The sequence below is a fragment of the Labrus mixtus genome, chromosome 19 (assembly GCF_963584025.1).
Source record: "Labrus mixtus chromosome 19, fLabMix1.1, whole genome shotgun sequence".
Taxonomy (NCBI): Eukaryota; Metazoa; Chordata; class Actinopteri; order Labriformes; family Labridae; genus Labrus; species Labrus mixtus.
In genome coordinates, this window is record NC_083630.1 from 3,164,479 (window position 1) to 3,176,845 (window position 12,367).

The window sequence follows — 12,367 nt, forward strand, 5'->3', positions numbered from 1 at the left end:
AGTAAATTTTGTGTATTTAGTTCAGAAAATAGAGCAGAGAATTGTTTCACTTCTCCAACTTTCAAATGTCACTACCAAATCTACATAGTGCACCTTTAAGTTATTTCCTAGCACATCTTATATTTAGTTTTTGTAACACTGGACTTGATCAGAGAGATAATAATCCTTCTGGTGTTTTAGTTATTGTATAATTGTCAATAATTTGGAAACTTATAAATTGTTCCATATGTGATGCCTGTTTTTCTGTGGTCTTTTGGGCGTTCCACATATTTGGATTTTCCAGCACCAGGGCGTGACGTTACGACTTCTCGCGATAGTTGTAGAGATGAAAGGGCGTTACCAGTTTGCCGAGTAATAAATTGAGGCACTATATCTTCACCTAACAAGATACTTTCTTCCTCTAAGGGAACACATCTTCAACTGTCAACGGTAAGTTTGTTTATTAATATGTTCACTTCTGTATGTGCGAAGTTTAAATGTTTAACCAGCTAGTTTCCAAAATAGAAACTTAGCATTTGTTAGCACTAGCTAACTGCTAATGTTAGCTAATGTGTTGTACTGTACAGTTTGTATCCTCATCGCAGGTGTTTCGGTTTAAAGGGTGACCCTGTCAACTGGTGATTTTCGTTCGGTGGTTGTCGTGGTAACGGGGCGCGTGAGGGTTAAAGCTGCTTAAATTGCGACCACCACTGACGCGGTCAGGCTGAACGTCACCAGTTAACAGAGTCACTGGTTAAACCAGAACACCTAGCCCGCTCTCAGGTTAATGTGTCGCATTTTCCATGAGACATACTGAAGTTAATTATTCCCCAGGCTACGTTTGAGCTAAACAAAATCACAACGGGTTTATTTCAGTTTTTATTAACTATTTATTTACTCTTTATAAGCGCAATGTCAGGTCATGTAGCTAACGTCAACGTTCAGGTAGATATCGGAAGTAACGATAGGTAGAGGACATTTTACACCTCAGAGCTCTAACTACTGTGGTTACCCCCTCTATTGCACACACTTTGACCACTAATCACAATATTCATACACGTAAAGAAAACTGGCATACAGCTTTATATTTAACATAATTTCTTTATTTTAAAATAAAAAATACTTCTAAACAAACGTGAATAAAATGGTAATAACGCTAATATTTATTATAAATAAATACAAATAACTAGTGTAACAGAACAAACAATATCAAACAGTGCAGGGAGCAGAAGTGGTCACAGACGGCCTGGGGACAGCAGGGGATGGTTTTAAATGTTAGAACAATCTGCATTTTATAATATAGTGTGAAAACAAAATATTATTTTCTCTTCAGGGCAGTACAGAAACCTCAGCATAGTTTTTCAGGTGAGGCCAAACGTTTTCCTTACAACCAGACCTACAGCATGCACACATATCTATTCAGAGAGGAACTCTATCACAAAATGCATTCATGCTCTTAGACATAAATACTCTAAAGAGCTTAAAAGTATGAATGACAACAGGAGGTGGAAATAAACATTTTAGTCGACTAGAGTGAAAGCTAACTAAATACAGAGATGTCTTTTAATATATAAGTAGGTTTTGTGTCCATAATGTAGCCTACTTCACAAAAGAAGTGTTTTACTTACACTGGTTATTTTATTAACATGAATAATCTTTACCTAATGAATGTACAGTGGAAATAACTGATGTTAACTCGAGCTACTGATTAGGAATTGGGAAACAGACGTTACTATTATCCATCCATAACAAACTACAACAGATAAATAATTGATCCGTGCAGTTACCTCTGTCTCTTTTTCAGATTTTTCCTCCTCATTCTATTTTTCCCATCCTCTGAGTCCTACATTGATGATTACACTTAAAAGAAACCTCTATAACCTTGTTGTCCAAAATGTGAATGATTATGTGGGAGAGTCCAAACTTGCCCCAGCGTAAATAATTAATACGACTATCAGTAGGCTACTTCAGGCGGGACAGAATCAATATTAGATCGGAAAAGGGCAGGGATCTTATGGTTTTTATTTCCCCCTGGGCGTGAACAAGTCCACACTAACCCTCATAATGTCTTTTGTTTCTGCAGCTCCTTACCAGTCAGACATGGCTGCTCAGTGTGTAACCAAGGTGGAGCTGACCATCAGCTGTGATAACCTGCTGGACAAAGACATCGGCTCCAAGTCCGACCCCCTGTGTGTCCTGTTGATGAGCAGCTCTGAGTCCCAGTGGTATGAGGTCAGTAGCCCAAAGATGACGGATTTACAGTTGATATTTGTAAAGTGGTTGTCATTGCTAATTTGATGTGTGTTGTAATGTGTGTGTGGTACGTCAGGTAAGTCATCTGTGCATCTCGGCGTAGGCGCTAGTCACAGACACGGGCAGTAAGGAGAGGGAGTCACTGTGGAATGAGAGGAAGCCACACAGTTTTTCAACCGTGTGTGTGAATGTGTGTTTTGGGTCCTGTCTTGTGTAGTGTCATTTTTACTTTATTCAGTATACACTTGTCTTTTTGGAGGTGTTCTTTAAGATGATTGATTGGCAATAAAGAGTTGACATGTTTTCCATGACGGACGTTGTTTTTTACCCACCATTTGGAAATTTCAGTTGGAAATTTCTTCAAGTTCCCTCCATTGGCCTTTTTGGTTGTTAGATTGCCACTACAGTGGTGTTTGAATTTGTTATCAGTCCTTAAAAAACATTTATATTTAAATGGCAAAATCAGATCTCAGAAACCTTCTGTGCAAGAAACGTAGTCTGCAGGATATATGACAAAGGTGTGGTGATTATGATGGAAATGTGAGTGTGATGTAAAGCTGCAGTCACATCCTGTCCTTTTCCGGTTTCTGAAATTCTCTCTCTACCTTCTTTCTTTATCGTGATGTTATTTCTCCATCCTTTCCTGCCAGGTGGATCGCACTGAGAAGGTCCAGAATTGCCTCAGCCCAAAGTTTGCGAAGAAGTTTGTCATTGACTACTACTTTGAAATAGTGCAGAAACTAAAGTTCGGAATTTATGACATCGACAACAAATCCGTCGACCTGAGTGATGACGACTTCCTGGGGCATCTGGAGTGCACCTTGGGCCAGGTGAGGCTTTAACTCTTGTCTTGTGGAAGGAAATGAGGAAGTGTTTGTCAATCAGTGTTGCTAAACGGCTGTTCTCTCTGTAATGGTTGCTACATAAAATCCTGTGGTACAAATGTACCCCTGATCCAGTACCACTTGAAGGTGCTTGTCTTTGCAGCTGACAGGTTTTGATTGTTCTCTGACAGCGTTTTCACACCTTACCCGTTTGGTTCAGTTTAAACGAACCCTGAGTCCGTTTGCCAAGTTAGTGCGCTTCATTTGCGCTGCTGGGAAAGCTGTCAATCAAACCATGGTGCGGACCAAACAACTGTACAGAGATCGCTTGAAAATGTGGGTCTCTGTCCGCTTTTTTCCGGATTCTGGTGGGGTTCATTTGTAGTAACAACATGAACCGACCTCGATCTGGCAGAACTGAAGGAAGTAACCATCGTGGTCCCTCTCAGTTCCTCACTGGCTGAATCATTTCACTGGAGCAATTCAGAACTTTTTCTAATCAACAGAAATGTAGACCACACATAAACATGTTTAAAAAAGTGCCCAGATTTACCCTCCTGAAGTTGCAACATGCTGCATAAACTGACGGTGTCAGGTAACAAGCTGCAGTGTAACATTATACCTTTGTTTTGCCGTGTTAGAGATCGAGAGTTAACATCGCTGATAAGTTGCTGCTGTGTCGACTCTTTAAGTGTAACCTGACCGCAGACGTTCACTCTGCAGGATTGTTTGATGATATTTGTCTTGTGGTGTGCAGGCTGCAGCGAGCTTGATCTTTATTCCCTACGTCTTTGTCGATCTCTTTAAGGTTGTGTCCAGTAAAAAACTGACTCGACCTCTCGTCCTGAAGAACAAGTCTCCTGCAGGAAAGGGGACCATCACGGTGAGTGTCTTCGAGAAAACTTCAGATAAACTTTATTAAATTGTCCTGATATTCATTCATCTGTTTCTCCTCCGTTGCAGATCAGCGCTGAAGAAATTAAAGATAACCGGGTGGTGAATTTAGAAGTGGAAGCGAGGAAACTAGACAAAAAGGTAAATTGATTATTTTTTAAATCTTGGAAGTTGTCATTACATTTGAGTTAATCAGGTGCTTTTTATTTATTATGCATTCTGCTTTTTATTGATGTGCATTTATTCATTCTCAGGATTTATTTGGGAAGTCCGACCCGTACCTCGAGTTCTTCAAACAGACAGAAACTGGATGGCAGCTGGCTCACAGGACGGAGGTATATACATACTCGTGCAAATAAAAGCAAGCTCCGATTTTCTCGTCTCATTTCTCAGAAAGAGTTAATAAAAATGTTGGGACATGAACAATTAGGTTTTGATCTTTAACTGAACGGTTTTCACCAAGCAGCAACCTCTCATGTTGAAAAATAAAGCCAAGGCTGAAGTGTAAAATCCTGCAGTTCCTCGAGTGTCCACTAGAGGCTGGCTGCAGAAGCACAGGACGTCACATACACACCCATTCTAAAAAGCCTGTTTTTACAGCAGAGATTAACATGTTTACAGCCTGGTTCAAAAAACCAAATAGGTGTGATTAGCTCATGTCTCGATGGACACACACTGTACGGGGGGTGAATGTTTTGATGAACTCAAGCTCCATTCACCATTTTGCAATGTTAGAACTTTCTTTCTCTCCTCAGGTGGTGAAGAACAACTTGAATCCGACATGGAGACCCTTTAGAATCCCTCTGCAGTCGCTGTGTGGAGGAGACCTCGACAAACCTATAAAGGTAACTATGATACCTTTTCTTTAACCTTCAAGTGCTGACTCACCTGGAGCATCAAACTTTGGTTTAAAACTGACACTCACCTGAAACCGCACAGGTCATTTTGGATGCTGGAGACTCTACAGTTTATACTTGCATGGTCCAGAGAACTTTCCTTGGAGGTGTAACTAGTTTGTTCTGTCCGATATTTTAAGACGTATGAACTTGTGTATGTCGCAGTTTGATGATCAATATATAATTTTTTCAACTTCTGAAGCAAACATGTCAGGAAGGAAGCTGTTTCCAAACAAACAGTAAAAGTGAGTTTTCCCAGCGTGTCACAGTGTTTGTCTTTCTTCATCTTACCATCACTGAAGGGATGAACCGTGTGTTTGTAGGGTCGATGGGGAGGGGGGGAATTCAAGACACCACTTATGAAGGGTCTTCTGTCCAACTTTCCTTTAGTCAGCTGAGTCCTGTCTGAACACATTTTCCTGATTCCCTCTCAGGGTGCTTTCACATTAGGGACCCTATCCCAGATCTGAGCACACTTGACTCCAAAGTCCAGTTAATTTAATCGGAACAGAAGCCTACCATGCCCGAGTCCGCTTGAAGAGGTGGTCTCCGGCACGGCTCATGTATTCAAGCACGGTTTGCAGGAGATGTGAACGCAACCGAACTCAAACAAGGAAGTGGACCGCTACATCCAAAATTCTGAACGTCTCTTGTCTCTTCAAAAACCGTTGTGTTCGTTCAGTACGAGCCCCTTTCTTCCTCTGAGCTGCACGGTAGACGTGGAAGTAAGGACAGGGTCATTGTTGACGTCTCGTATAAGGTAGCAGGATGGACGCCCATTGTCCGCACAAGACAGAAACAAATGTAGCCTGCGAGTGGTTGCCATGGTTGCTTCTTCTTTCTGATTCTAAACGGATTCTCAAACAAACTACGTGACTTTGTACATATGCAAGTGTGCTCGATACGAAACAGCCTAATGTGAAAACACCCTCATAGTCATTTTATTTCCAGCGTCTGTCTGGCTAACTTGTAAAACGAAACGTTGTGTTTTCAATCTTACTTTTGCACGTTTTTGTTTCATCTGTTTTCTACATCTCCAGTTTTTTTCAATGAGCTTGAAAAAAAGGATGAATTCACTCAAAATACAAAACACACACATTTTTTCTTTTGTGAAACCTAAGCATGCCGATAGTTTCTTTTTATTTGCAGAAATGTATTGAATCTGCCTTCAGACCTATAAAACGGAGGATAATAAGAGTTTAAGGAGTCCAAACTACTGCTAAGGACTGGACTGTTCTTGGTAGAAGATTAGTTTCTGTTTGGAGGTTTTGGGTGAACTTTTATCTGGCTAGTCATGTTTCCTGCGTGAACGATTTGACAGTTTTCTTTCCTCCAGTGTCTCTGAGTGTATTTACATGTTTTCCAGGTTGAATGTTATGACTACGATAACGATGGATCACATGATCTAATCGGGATTTTTGAGACCACAATGACACGCCTCAAAGAAGCATCACGATCATCCCCGGTATGAATTTAATTGTGTACGTTTATATTGGAAAGACTTTAATTTGTGATACTGTGAATAAATTAGGTTTTGTTTCATGTGAAAATGTTACATTTTCAATGCACTACTTTTAATGTTTTGCTCTTGTTGCATTGACCCTTTTTTTCTTGTCTGCAGGCAGAGTTTGAATGTGTCAACAGTAAAAAGAAGCAGAAGAAGAAAGGCTACAAGAACTCTGGTGTTGTGAGCGTGAAGCACTGCCAGGTAAAGTGAGCTGTTTTGTGTTTATTTGTGTGATTAATCCTTAAAGGTGGAGTCAGCAGCATTTTACGTTGCAGCTTGTAAACACATCATTCAAACTGGGCCCCTCCTCCTGGTCTCACTAATCTCACTCACTCTAAACTCACCTGCTGCGCTGTCATTGGCTGGAGGAAACACACCAACTCCGCCCAGAAAAATCCAGAGTCAACCAGAACAAAGCAGAACAGTAAAATCCAGTCAGAGGACAGAGTCTCTGCAGACACAGTCACCACCACACATGTATGGAGGCCCAGAAGTGACGATGGAGCAGCTTCACTTTAGGAGAAGTCTGTACTTTATTTTGAAGGAAGAAGCAGCTGACTCTGTCTTCAGGTAATTCCAGCTGACATTTTAGTTTTTTGTATAAAACTGATGTTCCATCTCTTCTCAGGTGGTGAAGGAGTACACCTTTCTGGATTATATTATGGGAGGCTGTCAAATAAACTTCACTGTAAGTGTTTGCTTCTCTAATAATAATTCATTTTATTTCTTCATGTCCCTAATGAGACTGATAATATCTGCACTTGTCATTTCTAGCATTCACCTGCATGTCCGCCTCCTCTTTGAATGTTTTTTTTCTCAGGTGGCGATTGACTTCACCGGCTCAAATGGGGATCCCAAGTCTCCTCAGTCTCTGCATTACATCAGTCCTCAGGGCGTTAACGAGTACCTGTCTGCTATCTGGTCTGTGGGCAACGTCGTCCAGGACTACGACAGGTGTGTAAGACTCTGGACATACAGACCAATTTGAACCAGACGGACGTGGACGTAGCACTAAAGAGTGTTTGAGTTGTATATATGAGACAAGTCAGAGTGAGCTGATGTGAGAACACAGCAGGATATAATCAGGAGAATTCACCTGGAGCCAGTGGGAGGGGGTGGTGACATTTATTCCCTGTGATCGCTGCACGACCATAGACTGTCTGCACGTCACCTCTACTATCTCCGTGCTCTAATGAACCTGCTGCTGCATGTTTCCTGTTCTCCAGTATGTTCTTCTCCACTCTTTAGTTCACATTGAGATTCTCTTCAACTACATGTAGCTTTGATACAAAGGCACATATTCTCATTATATAGTCGTGTAGAGGACTCTGTTGCTTCGCCAGCTTCTTTCGCGTTGTTCTTTTTATGTCACGTCTTACCTCAGGAGACCCCCCGCCCCCCCTCCTGCTTGACAGGGATAGTCTCCCGCTGTGAGGTGCATATGTGAACATCCATGTCAGGAAAATATTCAGAGCAGTCCTCCTGAAATGATCTAGATATTTTCAGGAGTGCAGATGTGAAAATAGCTATAAAAAACTTTACATTGTGAATGCTCCGTCCTGATTTAACTCGGACAGTGTGGGCGCATCATACGTGAACTTTGCTTGTGCTCCATAAACGATTCACTTGTACAGTGTGAGCTGACCTTCCACTACCACATTTATACAATCATACAGGGTATTCCTGGTCAAATCATTCTGTCACTTATGCATGACTGTTGTTTGTCCCTCCTGTGTAGCGACAAGATGTTTCCTGCCTTTGGCTTTGGAGCTCAGATCCCTCCCACATGGCAGGTAAGACTTAGATCTTACCTGCATGCAAGAAAATCTGTCTCCTTTATGCATGATGGATATAGTGGGGTTATGCAACAGAAATGAGATGTTTTTTGTTTTATTAAACAGGTGTCTCACGAGTTCCCTCTTAATTTCAACCCTTCAAATCCATTTTGTGCAGGTATGTTCACTAATCATGGCACCACAGGTACATTGAGACAGGCTGATATGTTGAGTTGATGTGCGTCTGATCTCTTATGTTTGTGTGTTTGTAGGTGTTGAAGGTGTGGTGGAGGCCTACAGGGTCTGTCTGCCTCAGGTCAAACTCTACGGACCCACTAACTTCTCCCCGATCATCAACCATGTTGCCTGCTTCGCTAAGCAAGCCCTGCAGCAGACCACCGCATCAGTGAGTGTTTATCTGTTCAGACACAATAGGAACATGACGGTAGACTCACAACTGTTTGGTTATGACGAGCTGGGGGGGCTGCTGCATTGCGCATGCACACACACAATTACCAATAGCAGCTGAAACACCTGGATCATGTGAGCCGACGTCACATCCAGGTGAGTCTTTATCCAAACTTAACGTTTCTTTGTTTTCTGTTTTTTTCCTGAAGCAATACTACGTCCTGCTGATCATCACTGACGGAGTGATCACAGACATGGATGAGACCCGCAACGCCATCGTCAACGCCTCCCGCTTGCCCATGTCTATCATCATCATTGGGGTCGGGGGTGCGGATTTCAGCGCCATGGAGTTCCTGGATGGAGACGATGGACGGCTGCGCTCTCTGTCCGGCGAGTCGGCCATGAGAGACATCGTGCAGTTTGTTCCATTCAGACAGTTTCAAAATGTAAGTCGGTGTCGATAGAAGACGTCTTTTATATCTGTTATTGTTTGAGATAAAAGATGTGACGGGTGTTTGCTGTGATTTCAGCTGATTTTTGTCAACAATCTGACTCATTGCTACAAAAACATTGCATGAATCAAGCTTTTTCTCTGAGCATTTCACTGCGTCATTTTCAGTTAAACTTGCTTCACAGTTACACATCCAGACACAGAATAAACTCCCCATCCAGCAGCATTTAAAAAGTATCCAGATCCAGCGACCCCCAGCCCTGTAAATGCAAGCGCACTTAGCTCATCTGTGTGCCTGTTTGTATTTGTCTTTTCAGGCGCCCAGCCAGGCTCTTGCCCAAAGTGTTTTGGCTGAGTTACCTCAACAAGTGGCCTCCTTCTTCAGTTTATTCAAACTGAAGCCTCCTCACGATCCCACTCCTTCATAGGGGTACCCCTTTTTGAACCTTTTTTATGTCTTCTTTCCAACTCATCCACCTCTGCTTCGCTTAAGACTCATCATCAGTGCAGAGTGAGGCAGAGAAGACTTCTCTTAAGAACAAAATGAGGGCTGATACAGTCTTCATTTTTAGGTGTATTGTTTGAGGGGAATCTTTAGTCTTTAGTCTTAACATCTCCACAAACGGCAGTCTTCAATGGTTAACTATCTTTTATAACAGCTAATGAATTACCAACATGGCGACGGCCATGATGCCAGACTTCAGGCTTTATAAACTCAGTTGACAAACCCATGCATAGCACCAGGGTGTCTGTGTCCATTATATATAAAGTGTAAGTGCAGACGTCTGACCAAATGAAACCCTGCAACGAGTCAATTTGATCAGAGCTAAACCAGCTGAGCTAAATGCTGCAAAGTCCAATTTCTTTCATCAGAAACTGAACATGAATCAGAAATATCTAAAGCTTGGTGGTCAAACTTGTGATGAACGGTTTAGGGGCATCAGTAACTCAGTCTGTAGGGACTTGGGTTGGGAACCAGAGGGTCGCCGGTTCAAGTCCTAGTAACGACAACGATATGGAAGTTGGAGAGGTGCCAGGTCACCTCCTGAGCATTGCAGAGGTACCGTTGAGCAAAGCACCAAACCCCCCACAGCTCTGGCATCTCCTCACTCTGCCATCTCTCTATTAGTGCATGTCCACAGGTCCTGTTTGTGCATGTGTGCATGTGTGTAGTGTGTGTAATGCATGTGAGAAGTATGTCTCTCAGTAACACCAGGATGTAACCCTCAGGGACAGCCCTGATAGTCTAACATTAGTTTTAAGTTTTCTGTGGTCAAGTAGAGTTTTGAGCTTTTTCCCAAAGTTACTTGGTTTGAAACTAAGAGAAAATTAAGAAACCTTTTTGTCGTTGCAGTTTTAGTTTCTGTCGCTGCTGCTCACTGCATCATGTGCAGCACGTGTGAGCAACTCTTCTCGAGGTTTCCCCCCAAACGTAGCATCATTAAAAAAAAACAAATGAAAATCTTTGAAATATCAGGAACATTTCTCCCCTTTCACGTCTTCCTCTGCATTACTCTCTGCTTCCCGTTCATGCTCCTTTCATTCAATAAATCAGTGCTGATAATATTCACATATTGCATTATGAAATCTGTGTTCTCCTTACCGTTCTCTACTTTTTAACCCTTTTTTTTCCCCCTTTCAGGCTCCCCGAGAAGCTTTGGCAAAGAGTGTGTTGGCAGAAGTTCCCGCTCAGCTTGTGGACTTTTTTACCACCATGAAGCTGAAACCACCACAGTCCAACAATCCTGCTGCGGACCCTGCAGGGACCATCTGATCCGTTCATTATCTCCTGCAGGTATTAAGGACACACGCAGCTTCATCTCATCTCGCAGTCCTTCAAACGCTTTCTGAACTCGACCTCTATGAAATATCAGCACGCAGCTTTGCCAAGGAAACCTTTTTAAGGACAACGATGCATCAAACATGAACACTCCAGTCTAAAGACCAACCTGTGTTTTCTGTTAAGTGTCAGAATAGTTCTTAGATATGTTTTATTCACGTTTGTTCATTTGAGGTGTAATTCTTTAAAAAACAATCATTCCTTTATTTTTAATAGAATAAGTCGCCTGGCTTGCAAACGCACTCTTTAAATAGTTAACCAAAGAACATATATGCTCTGCAGGATTCACTTTTTATTAGGATTTAACCTTTTCTTGTTTCTGTAGTTGAGCGAGGTTCTCATTGGAAATAAGCCTTCTGTGGTTTTTAAGTTTTAGTTTTCCTGTCACTTTCAGGGCTTTAGCATCGAGTTCCAGCAGTTCTGTAAACATTTATACTCGCCAAGATTAACCAAATGTTCCAATGACTAAGTGGAAATCCTTCAAAATGATGTTTACATCCTGAGACAAACAGCTGCAGCTCTGTTACAAACATTATAAAGTGCATGTAGCAGAGTAGCGTGTGTAGTAGCTGCTGTTTTGGCACATTAGGTAAATGTTTGAATTAATGTTTAATGTTGCACATGCTTCTTATGCACTCTACTAACATTACATCATGAACTGCAAAAACCAAGATTTATATATTTGACTTCATGAGTTGCCAAAATCAGCGTGTTTAAACCAGGGCCCAACTGATACGGGAATTGGGGCCGGTACTAATACCTTCTTGGTAGAGAAAAAAAATTCTAATACCGATCTATCGGCCGATATCTTTCTTAGATCTACTTCGATCTTCATAGATAGATAGACACTTTTCAAGAAGATTTATAAGGAAGACAAGATTTATTTTACAATTGGCCAGAATAACAGCAGTGTTGTCTACTGGTCTAGACTACCTGTTTTTGAAGGTCTCGACTCAGAATGGCAAGCATTTTTACTCGGTCTCAGACTGGGCGGACTCCAGATTTTAAATTAAGACCACCACTGACAGGTTATTTTCTCACGTCATCACTGTGATTAGAAGGAAAACGCCTCTTTCTAAAAGAACAAATAACTTCGTTTCATTTGTAGTTTGGTTGTATCGGAGACAAATTAGCCGATACCGATATTATCAGTCGGGCTCTAGTTTACACCCTGATCTTACAGTATGATCCTAAAATGTTGTGATTACAGCGAGAAAGTGTTGTCATTGTAGGTTAGGTTGTTTTGTTGCCATCAGTCAGTCAGTCAGTCATAATATTGTTTGAGATCTCTGTGGTCGACCTTAGTGCCAGTTATTTTTGCCTTTTACATGTAGATCAGCAAAGAGTTGTTTCTCTCGAGAGAAGAACTCACAGGACCCAGGTGGACTTTTTTTTTTTACTCAATCATGTGGCCATAAAGTTTAGATTATATCCTTTTTTATATCTTATATAGATAACCATCAGTATTAACCATGCTGTAACCGTAGGAACGATTTACAGTATAATATACATAGAAAGATATATGCATTGTTCTGCAGGA

The 12,367-nt window shown here is 41.6% G+C and overlaps 1 protein-coding gene across 2 annotated transcripts; it reads left to right on the plus strand.

The window, feature by feature from the left end:
- The first annotated feature begins 289 nt into the window (after window positions 1-289).
- LOC132993945 (copine-3-like) lies at window positions 290-11,961 on the plus strand. Of its 2 annotated transcripts, XM_061063940.1 has the most exons (17): window positions 290-429; window positions 2,063-2,211; window positions 2,883-3,062; window positions 3,865-3,939; window positions 4,020-4,091; window positions 4,205-4,285; window positions 4,706-4,795; window positions 6,213-6,311; window positions 6,468-6,554; window positions 6,982-7,041; window positions 7,174-7,307; window positions 8,092-8,146; window positions 8,255-8,306; window positions 8,401-8,534; window positions 8,746-8,982; window positions 9,305-9,417; window positions 10,630-10,770. In XM_061063940.1, the coding sequence occupies exons 2-16, from the start codon at window positions 2,080-2,082 to the stop codon at window positions 9,413-9,415; spliced, it is 1,599 nt and encodes a 532-aa protein (XP_060919923.1). In that variant the 5' UTR covers window positions 290-429; window positions 2,063-2,079; the 3' UTR covers window positions 9,416-9,417; window positions 10,630-10,770. The 2 variants fall into 2 exon arrangements, with proteins under 2 accessions (XP_060919923.1, XP_060919921.1); XM_061063938.1 differs by lacking the exon at window positions 9,305-9,417 and having other exon boundaries at window positions 10,630-11,961.
- The last annotated feature ends 406 nt before the right edge of the window (window positions 11,962-12,367 follow it).